The 11253-nt window shown below is 39.1% G+C and overlaps 2 protein-coding genes across 5 annotated transcripts in view; one reads left to right on the top strand and one right to left on the bottom strand.

Annotated features, from left to right (window-relative positions):
• Positions 1–1991, bottom strand: part of LOC117755124 (multidrug resistance-associated protein 4-like) — a 38964-nt gene extending 36973 nt beyond the window's left edge. Inside the window, exons 1-2 of the mRNA XM_034574657.1 lie at positions 1747–1991; positions 757–867 (exon numbers count right to left, since the gene is read on the bottom strand). Coding sequence (XP_034430548.1) covers positions 757–867; positions 1747–1820 — 185 coding nt within the window. The 5' untranslated portion in view covers positions 1821–1991. The remainder of the gene's footprint in view (positions 1–756; positions 868–1746) is intronic.
• Positions 1992–4848: 2857 nt separating this feature from the next.
• Positions 4849–10322, top strand: cldn10b (claudin 10b). Of its 4 annotated transcripts, none has more exons than XM_034574723.1 (6): positions 4849–5109; positions 6329–6535; positions 9398–9559; positions 9642–9723; positions 9802–9906; positions 10015–10322. In XM_034574723.1, the coding sequence occupies exons 1-6, from the start codon at positions 5079–5081 to the stop codon at positions 10169–10171; spliced, it is 744 nt and encodes a 247-aa protein (XP_034430614.1). In that variant the 5' UTR covers positions 4849–5078; the 3' UTR covers positions 10172–10322. The 4 variants fall into 4 exon arrangements, with proteins under 4 accessions (XP_034430614.1, XP_034430616.1, XP_034430615.1 ...); XM_034574726.1 differs by lacking the exons at positions 4849–5109; positions 6329–6535 and adding exons at positions 8691–8748; positions 8868–9155; XM_034574725.1 differs by lacking the exon at positions 4849–5109 and having other exon boundaries at positions 6165–6535.
• Positions 10323–11253: the final 931 nt, after the last annotated feature.

Raw genomic sequence — 11253 nt, 5'->3', positions numbered from 1 at the left:
TTGACTGAGCTTTTTTACACCGTCTACAATCTAGGAAAACAAGCAATAACCATACGTGTCAGGGACAGGATTACACAGTGGAGCTCATATTAACTGCATCAGGCTCTGGTTAGGTTCTTACACAAAAAACGTGCCCGTCCAGTCAGGGTCGGTTAATTCTGTGCGACTGGAGGAAAAGCAAAGTGAGACCTTAAGTTACAGTGATCCACCTTTAACGAACAAAGAATCTTTGTCTCGGGTTCGGGCGAGTTCTGACAGAAAAATTCCGCCCGAGCACTATTGTGCGGATAATAGTAAAGAAGGTGTTACTATGGAGGTGGTTGGTTCAGTTTCTGGTACCATAAAATGTACTGAGGTAGACCCTCCATCATGAAAGTCGATACTGGGAAAAGGTCAGTCGGTATTTTTGCATGTCCTCCTGAAAACCTGTGAAGTGGGGGGAGAGCTGCAGTCATGGTAACCAGCTCGTAAAGGGCCTGGCTGGTACTGGCAGGCCGCAAACTTGCATGTGCAGGGGTTACAAAGCCCATATTCTCATTGTGGGAGTTGTATAGAGAGGACAAGCATTATAGCTCCTGACCATGTTTGAACAGTAGATTATACTGCTTGATATCAAAGGTCGACTTTCTGTAAAATGCAGATTACTGTGGTGTCTATCCTGTCAAAGAAGAAAGCTGGAAATGTGCATCTCAATACTATTAGAGGACACTGAAACACATGCAAATAGCAAAAAAACTAAAGTATTTAATGTCATACCCCTGTAGTTCCTCCCCAAGTCTATGGGACGCATCCTCGGGTAGAACTTTATACATGTCATCTTCCTCCAATTTCTTCTTGTAGCCGATTCTGAACAAGGGATTCAGCCAACTGGAGATAAAAAAAAACATATAGTAGTGAAAATAATTACTGAAATGACAGACATTCATGGGTAGTAAGTACATGTATTGAAGTAAATATGTACAGTTTTAAAATCAGACAGCAGTAGGCTACTTTTTACTGCAGTATGACTCAGATTAGGGCTGGACAGTAAAACGATGTCAGTTCTTGTCACAATCAAATTTTAATCAACAACAATCGACAATATGACATATAATGATATAATGCTTATTCATTCTGCAACCACAGTAAAGAGGCATACTTAGAAAAGATGTGTTTGTCATTCAAAATTCTTATCAACAGAATTTTTGGCCATGTGTCCCCAGCCCTAATTCCGATGTAAATCCTGTGGGCCACTTTTGTTTTCCTGCTTACTAAATTCTGCATGTTATATACCTTCATTACATTAATGGATATACAGGATAAATAAAATATCTGAAACTTTCTTAACATTGTTCGACCAGAGAAAATTAAAATCAACTTTCACATTGAGACAACAATGTGGATGTGGAATCACCTGAACAAGCTGCCACATTAAAATACCATGAAATGTATTGACACAGCTTAGTTAACTTACTGAGATTTTGGGGGTTTAAAACATGTTTGTAACCATGTGTTAGACAAAGGTATTTGAATAGTTTTACTAATTTTGGTTTGTCTGCACATTTCTGCTGGACTTAATTCAAGCCATAGTGCGGCCTGAGCTCTCTCCTCTCCAGTGTGTGTGGGTCATGATGTTGTTTACGCATGGACGGATGCTCCGCAGCTACCTGCCACTTCACACCCAGGGGACAGCCTCTCCACAGCCCGTCACACAGGAGAGCTCTCTCCATTCAACTCATGTCAAACACGGCTGCCACCTTTTCTTACCAGAAGAAAATCTTGGAGAGAAGATTAGCTGAGGCCGACGGATTATCCTTCGCCTCCTTCGGCGGAGGTTCCATCCGCACCAGGACGTCCAAAAACACAACCTGAGGAGTTAGTCTGCAGGCTGTGTGGCAGGAGGGATATCGACTAAAGACTCAGAGAAGAAAACAGTGATAGAGTAGCGTCTGTAAACTCCAACAGTCTGTCAATACTTCACCTCTCAGGACTCAGGGATTATTCCAGCAGAAACACTCCACTGTCAAGTGAACGCGGCGCTGCGTAATCCCGCCCACCGCCTCTGGATTGGCCGACACGAGTGTCCATCATTTCCCACCACATGGACTCCATCCCGTCTTCATCCAATCGTATTTAGTTTTACTTCTTTTAGGGAAACACTGGTGGATTTGTTTGGGATTTGCACACAAACTAGAAGACCTTTGGACCCGTGGTGAAAGTAGAAAGATGCTTAAATGAAAATCAAATCCACACCGTGCAAATACTTTTAAAATTCAAATTAAAAGACTTGAAACTTGTTCCTTTATCAGACCCGAGAGAGGAAAATTGGACAAGGAAATCCAGAAACTGTATCAATAACTTAATAATAATATTATAATAAGATCTTCAAAGTAAAGGTAAATGAGGCTTGAGGTCTTATTTGATGTCATACAGTTGCTGATATAGACTCGAAGTCAAAACACCAAAGAAGTGACTGACTCTTCTTACATCTTCAGCTGTAATCGATAGGACCAATATATCCTTTCATTTATCAGCCAATGTAAACCACAATTTAGTGGCCGGTCTGGATCAGGCAACATCTGAGTCATACCTGCATAATAAGCACAGGGAGACAGGATATCATGTTATTCAATGAATAAACACAAGACTTTCAATCATTTAATCCGTAATTTAATCTCCCTGGATCTACACTGATTCATTCATTACCTTCAAGGATGCCACAGATTACATTTCAGTTGATTTTGACATTAATATATTACATTTATCAACCAGAATCCAGACCTTTGAAATGTCTTTCATACATTTTCCTAATCCCCTAAATTTATAAAAAGTACTTGTTTTCATTTGGAAAAGTGAAAGTCGAAGATTAACAAACAGCAACTAACAAACTCATTAAATGTGTCTTAAAATATCAAACATATAAAAGGAGAAATACAGTATATTAAACAGTGAGTGAAATACCATCCTAACAATACTCAATTACAACATTTGATTCACCTTAAATTATCATCTGTCCAGTATATAATGCTTTTACAGTGGTTGTATTTAACACAACTTTGTGTTTGTGACAAAAAAAGTAAAAGTCAAATTTAATCCCATTCAAAAATAAAAAAGCATTTAAAATTTACCTTAAAGTTGGACTCCTCTGTGCAGTGACAGAACGTGAAAATTCTTGTCTGCCAGTTTGTGTCTCCTCCTCCTCATTATTGAGGTCGAATCCAAACCCTTCTCCCATTTGCAGTTTGCCTCCAAAATTCACTTCCTCTTTTCATCAAAACTTACTTTTTTGTATTCATCTAAATCCAGAGAAGCTAAATGCATCACAGTGAAATAGTGTTTTATGTAAAATACACATGTCCCCTCTCCAACAGTGGTTGTTACATATCCTTGTCGACTTTAAAATCTTTAGGAGGGAAAGAAGGCTGCCGGCCTACTGAGACAATAAGGATTAAAGACCCTTAAAAACATGACCCTTAAGGATTCAGTGGTTTTTATTTCAACATGTAAATTGTGACTGTTGGAGAAACTTTTTTATTTCATGTTGAATTAACAACCTTTCAGACAAGTCAAGAGTTCAGAGATCAACAACCAAACATGGAATGAACAACAACAAACACAAAAACCCACTTCAAATCATTCGGTATCTTGAATTCACGCTGAGTGAGGCCCAAACAATAAAGAATCTCTGTGAATGTTTCAGTTCAGCTTTTCCTCCATTAGTGAACCAAACAGATCCACAGAAGATGTCCGATGAGGAGAGTGAGAAGCTGAGCGTGTGCAGGACTGACCTCATGTCTTCATACTCACAGGAGAGAAGAGCCTGAGATCCAGTGTTGGTTCAGAGACAAACCTGCAGGTGTCACTGCTGCTGGAACAGATGATCAATGAGACACACTCCTCTCCAGAGGGAGGCGCTATCACGAGTTTTACTCTTCCGTATTTTCAGTTAGAAAGGCGGGGCCAGTCCAGAGCAGGGCACAATCTCATTGGCAGAACGATGAGTAGGCGTGGTCACAGGTGTGGTAAGGTGTGGCTAAAAAATGTAATAAAAGAAAAAAGGTAGAAAACTAAAACAACAGGAATGTAAATGAGAAAACTAATTTTCATTAATGTTCATACAAAATTATCATTTATAGTCAAACATAATATACAACAATTATATTTAATGATGATTTTATGTCTTAAGTCTAATAAAATGTATTCTAAGGTAATACATACTTTATAAGTATAAAGTAGTATAGGGTATAATATATAAGGTTACTATAAGTACACATACACACAGAATGTTCTTATAACACGTCCATGATTGTCGGCCACAGGTTTTCAAAGTGGCTCCAGACAGTTTCAGGTGAGGCTCAGTGAATGAGAGTGAAATAATATTAGTTATCAAAAGGTGATCATGTAGATTAAAAAGTTAAGCAGATTCATATATATGGTAAATTTAATTATTTTTTCCAACTTTCCCTGATTCTGAAAAAAATAATAAATACCTAAGTAGTTATTTTAGATTTTTTAGTTTTCTGGATTTCTGTCCAACAGTAACGTGAGGCCTCGTTCACTCAATCATGAGTCGTGCTGTTTCAGTTATATATGTGTTGGGTACTTGCTGTGGTCTACATGTTATACACTCACCAAGCACTCTATTAGAAACCTGTACACCTATTTATATCTGCAGTTACTAATCATGTGGCAGAAGTGCAATGAATAAAATCATACAGATACGGGTCAGGAGCTGCAGTTAATGTTCACATCAACCCTGAGAATGGGGGGGAAGATGGGATCTCAGTGACTTTGACCATGATTGGTTTGAGTATTTCTGAAACTGCTGATCTCCTGAGATTTTCACACACGACAGTGAGTCTGTCAAGTTACTCAACGTCAGGAGAAGAATGGCCGGACTCGGCTCGAGACGACAGAAGGGCTAACTCAGGTCACCACGTTTTTACAACGGAGGTGAGCAGGAAAGAATGACACATGGAAGCCTGAGGGGAACGAGCTACAGGAGCCATCAGGATCGAGAACAGAAATCTGAGGCTGCCGTGGACACAGGCTCACAAAACCTGGACAGATGAAGACTGAAAAAAACATAGCCCGGCCTGATGATCTGGATTTCTGCTGAGGCTGCAGATGGTAGGAACAGAATCTATCATTGGATATGACTGTCTGGATACTGTCCCATATAATTCAACTCCATTGATTATCACCCAAGTCAACTGTGACGACCTTTGGGAAGAGGTTTCATCTGAAGTATACCTGACTCAGCATGTAAGAGTAGCTTATGGCCAGGGACGCTGGAAGTAGCAGTGCTGAGGGGGCTGCAGCACCCCCTACAGGCGACAGACTGGAACTGTGAGAAACATTTTTAGATGAGCATCAGGCCGAAAATAAAGCCATTCTGATTTTTTTTATATCTGATTTTGTTTTAGACAAAATACACTTTTGTGCATACCCTGATACAATGAAACATAGAACATGACTTAGATAATGTTAGGTAGCAACCAAGAGGTTTTCTTTAGAAGCCCTAAAGCCATTAAAGTTTGCTGTCTGTTGTAGTTTAAAATGTTCTAATAACTGGTATAAAATGTTGTTAACCATTCAAGTCAAGACATAAATGTTGTACTGCTGCGTTGCTGCATTTAATATGACGTCATTGATTACACTTTGTCTCAGGAACCCCAGGTCTGACTGACTTCCTGTGTCCCTGCTCATTGCGGACATGATGTTTTTTGATAAAATCTGTTGTCTCCCATCATTAACGCCATGTGGCCTGACTACCTAAAAAGATTTAGAGCAGGAATGTTTTAAACTCAGTTGGTCAGTGGGCTGATTCATTATCGCTGCATTATAAGTGACTCTGTTTTTTTTTTTTTCGATGGAAAACTCCGATGGATGAGAATAGTGGACATGAAAAACAACATATATGTTCACGTATGAACTGGTAATCATTAGTCATTTGCCCAAATAGATGAACTAGTAACCGGACTTTGTCACATCGCCTCTTTTTTTTAGGATTACTCATTACTCCTTTATTATTTTTGATGTTAATGTCATACCCGGTCTCTTTTTTCACACTATAACACGGGCACACAAAGGAAGCCTTTCAAATGCTTCTCGCCAAAACGTAATGACTAACCGCCAGCTCATGTGTTCTTTACCTCATCACTCTCAGAGACCTGTGTCTCTCCCTCACCACTAGAGATGAAGACAAGATATGTTGTCTGTAAATCATCTCAGTGAAACACATGTCCACCGTGTAATTTCCCTGCCTGGGGTGATTTTATTTCCTCTCTTTTTTTTTCTTGAATCTACTAAAAGGCCATTATACACATTCTAACCCGCCACATGGCAGGTTTGCAGATCGTGGCTTTTCTCAGCGGCCTTGCCGGGCTGGGGGCCACTATTGGTGCCACAGTGTCCAATGAATGGAGGGTCACCAGCCGGGCGTCCTCGGTCATCACAGCGACCTGGATCCTTCAGGGTCTGTGGAAAAACTGTGCTGGAAATGCAATTGGAGCTCTGCATTGCAGACCACATCACACCATCTTTGGGCTGGAGGGTAAGTTCAGAGTGTCTCGACTGCCACACACACACACACACACACACAAAATCTGTTCAGTCTTTCCTGAAAACATTCATCGTTAAATACCTTGATGAGTAAATTATGTTATGTGTCTAGTGTGTGCACATACATATAAAGTTATGGTAACACTGTGTACATTCAGGGGAGATGCTTTATGAAATATCCCTAATAGTTTTTGAATAGTTTTCAGTGTAAGGCACTAAAAACTATTCCCTACAAAAAGACATGAATCACCTTGTTTCCAAAAGCTTATTGATGATGTGTAAAGTAATTAAACTGCTGCCAATTCTTTCAAAACTCAAAATTCGAAGGGTAAATTCACAGCATATTCTGGTGTAGAAGACATTTAAACATCTTACTACAATACACATTACCACTCTGAATATGGATTTAATGTATAATTTATAATGACTCTTGAAGATTATTGGCGGATTTATGTCTGTTTTGCAAAGGAAGCTTATTGTTCTTACATAAATATCTCTATTTTAGGATTCTGTCTGACAGTGTATTGTCAGGAACAGACTTAAATTGTCTTTGTTCTAAAAAGGGTAAATGGTCATGATATATTCTGATAACTAACTTTGTAAAGGTAAACTGAAAAAAGAAATAATCAAAGCATTTGTTAATGTAATTTATGTTCAAGATGATTGCCCTCATTTTGGGTTTGTGTAAATGTGTAATCTTTTGTTGGAAATATCCAACTGAGAGTGTCTGAGTCACAGAAGGTTCAGCAGAGGTCAAGTAAACAGGAAGTAAACAACAGTATTGGGTCAGCAAGAGACAAAGTTGTATTAGCTCAAAAACAAATTACAATATTTAATGAAATGTGTTGTCAAATCGTTATTTTTTTTGTTTTGTCATTGCAGCATTTATACTTTATTTTGGCATTTTGTTCATGATTTTCCTTTTGTTACTGTATTTATTAACTTTTTTTATCTATCAGTTTACCAGTTCAGTTGATCAGTTCGACATTACGTTGTCCATTTAGTCTTGGATTTTTACATTTTGTTTTCTTTGCATTTTCTAAAAACATTTTAGTCTATAAATCTCAACGGAAAGTTACAATAACCACAAAAATCTCTGATAATAGTTTTAGAAATTTACCAAACAGGTTATTGTTGTTGTCATCTTAATTTTTAACACACCTGAGTGCATTAACTGTCTCATCAATGAATTAGGAGACAAATATAATGTAAGGTTCATTGTATTTATTCTATTGAGTTGTATATTATTGAGTTGCTTATTCATCTCTACATTTATCTAACTTGGTGCGTGTATATGTTTAAATCCTCCACAGTACACACTGTCGTTCCTGTCATCACACTACTGCCCCCATCGGATAGAGCTGAGAATCTTGACTCTTTTTTCACGGTGTCCATAATTATGCAGAAATAAATAAGTGTAGAATTAAATAATTAAATATGTAGAAAAATGAAATATAGAATAGTTTAGTTATTTATTGATCATTATAGGTAGGTGCGAAGCTCTAATATACATTGTGTATGCATTCTGAATGCCTTGTTAATTGCTTTTGTCCTGTTGTACTAGCTTTCAGACGATATAGACAGTTTTAAAAATATTACAAAAGCAAAAATTACTGAAGTACTTTCCCGTTATGGTATTATTGTAACATATTAATCAAATGATTGTAATAGTACTGGACACGATGCCACCACAACAATACTTTTCTGTGTTGCTTCAGTCCCAATCATCTCTCTGTGTGTCACGTGTACTGGTTGAGGGGGTGGAAGTCGCTATACACTATTGGCTACTTGTTGATGGTCCGGGCCAAACTCCTCCCTTCAGAATTCGAGTCTTCGCAACACATTAACCATCAATCACAGCCTCTCCATTGAACTTGCTTGTGCGGAGCCGAGCCACATTTTCAACAAGCTTTACCAGCCAGGGGACCGCTGATCAATTCTAAGTCCAACAGCAACTGGAGCGCAGAAAACCTCCTCTTTGCGGTATGAGCAGCATGTTTCAGGAGATCGTGGCCTTCATATTCAGCACCTCAGGGTGGGTGCTGGTTTCCTCCACCCTGCCGACGGACTACTGGAAGGTGTCTTCACTTGATGGAACAGTCATCACCACTGCTACCTACTGGTCCAATCTGTGGAAGGCTTGTGTCACCGATTCAACAGGAGTCTCCAACTGCAAAGACTTTCCCTCCTTGCTGGCACTGGATGGTCAGCTCTTTTTCATGTTGGTTGAATGCTTATTTTTCCTGCCTGTGACTCAGCTCATTACTTCAAGTTTTTAATGGTTTCGATCGATCGTGTTGACTTAAGCTTCTGTTTATTTCCAGCTGAAGAGCACATGGTAATATCTGATATTTTCATATTTCTTTTATCACACTTTTCTGTTCTATCGCTGATTCTCTAAAATTTGCTTGAAAAATTCAGGTTAAAGCTTATTGCAAGCCAATTATAAATCCTACAGTTGAATTCAAGTCCCAGAGGAACGGCTCATTTACCTCCAAATGTGTCAATGTTTAGCCTCAGCTCTCTGAGCCTGAAAGCTGTGAAGGAGATTTACTGGGAACCTGAGGCAGTTTCTACCACGGCTGAATGGTTTCAGCAGGTTAACCGCCGAGGTAATATTTACCCCAACATCACATCTGAATGGGACATTTCATACCAGGGCAGTCACCACACTAGCAGGAGTGCTTAAAGATAATTATGGTCACTCGTGACAAATTGTGTTTCATGTGTAAATCGGCCAGAAGGTCAATGACTCATTGACCTTGTTGTGGGCGGAAGTGAGGGACACCAGAGAGCACAAGCACAGAGAATAATTCAGACGGCACGTGCACTGAGCTCTGTTTTGTGTTTGCAGGTTTCATCCAGGCCTGCAGGGGGCTGATGATCGCGGCCATCTGTCTGGGTTTCTTCGGTTCCATATTTGCCCTCGTTGGAATGAAATGCACCAAAATCGGAGGAACGGACAAAGTCAAAGCCAAGATCGCCTGCTTTGCTGGAGTTAATTTCATTCTTAGTGGTAAGTACAGCAGACCTGTGGAACTATTTGTGTTACAGCATTTTTCTGTTGATCTAATTTCACTTTTTCATATTCGTCTCAGGCCTCTGCTCGTTGTCGGCGTGTTCCCTTTACGCACATCGGATAACACAAGAGTTTTTCGACCCAATGTATATTGCACAGAAGTAAGCACCATGTATCTGTATATCCATAATGTAACTCAACCAACTCAGTGACATTAATGCATCCGTCTTTGTCCCTAGGTACGAACTGGGAGCTGCTCTTTTTATCGGATGGGCAGGTTCAGTCCTCTGTATCATTGGAGGCAGCATTTTCTGTTTCTCCATCACAGATTCCTGCACCAAAAGGTTTGTATGAGATATATGTTATAAATAACCTCCTGAGTGAATGTTTTTTGTTGTGTCATATATTCTGTCTGATGAAGATGAATCTGTGTTCTCTCTCTCTCTCCACAGCGGCAGTCAGGCCAAATATATCTACAGAGGTGCAACCTCACACTCTCATATCTCGTCGCACCCAAGAGGGCAGGCGACCTCTGTAAACCAGAGGCTGCCTCCAGACTACAGCAGCTCCCCTGGGAGTCAGCACTTTGATAAGAATGCATATGTTTGAAGAATGTGAATATGAAACACTATTAGTTGAAGCCACTGGTGAGTCTAATATAGATAAGTCTTTGAGACATGAACGAAAGTTGGTTTGTCTACCATCAGCAACATTTGCTGATATTCATCTATGACCCACCAGGAATTAAGTTAAACACATTTGTGTTTCTTCCAGGTGTATATTAGTTCAAAGGTATATGACATTTTACTTTGCTGGGAATTGATATTTTCCATAACATTTCTGCATGTCTGTATTTACCAGTTCTACATATTGCTGTACATTAAATACATTTTTTATTAATATGGCACTTAGTAGTGTGCCACATTAATTAAAAATGCCTATTTTGCAATGTTAACCAAAGTGAAAAACAAGTCCTGGATCCACCCCATTGTCTGGATCCGCCCCCAAAACATAAAATTGTAGAGTAAATCCGTTCAGTAGTTCTCACGCAATCCTCGTAACATTCAAACAAACCGACAAACAACTTCTTTGGCAGAGATAAATGAAAAAGATGTGTCTTATAATTACATGGCAAATAATCCAAAGCACTTGTAATGCCTGCATCATTTTCTATTGTAGTAGTTTTGTAGACATTTCCTTTGGTGGTTGGACCTTGTAGCTGTAAATGCAAAATTGTTTTTTGTATGATTTTATATTAAGTAAAGTTATTGTTTCTGTGAGTTCAGAAGCGTGTAGAGAATTATGAGCAGTCTCAAAGAAATAGGAACAAAACTGATTAAAATGAGTAATGCAGCAGAGTTGACTTTGTGTCTCATTCGTTTTGTCAACAGATGATGTTTCACCTGCACGTCATTGTTTACACTTTATACTGAGATGCTCCATCAGAATCTCTTTACTTTAATGTGTAAAGGTGGTAGATAAGAATGATCAAACATGTATAGGAGGGTGCAAGCCTATATGCTTATTTTTACTATAAGCGGATATTAAATGTGTTGTCGCTTCGTACCACAGTGTAAAAGGGATGTAAACCTGAAAAGTGACGTGAAATATCAAAAGAAGGAGGCACACTCCAGGGAGTTTACAGTAAACATCTCACACAGTGGTGCAGCGCCCTCATCAACACTAACAGC

This window comes from Hippoglossus hippoglossus, chromosome 21, assembly GCF_009819705.1.
Source record: "Hippoglossus hippoglossus isolate fHipHip1 chromosome 21, fHipHip1.pri, whole genome shotgun sequence".
NCBI classification, from domain to species: domain Eukaryota; kingdom Metazoa; phylum Chordata; class Actinopteri; order Pleuronectiformes; family Pleuronectidae; genus Hippoglossus; species Hippoglossus hippoglossus.
This window is presented reverse-complemented; position numbering and strand designations above follow the sequence as displayed.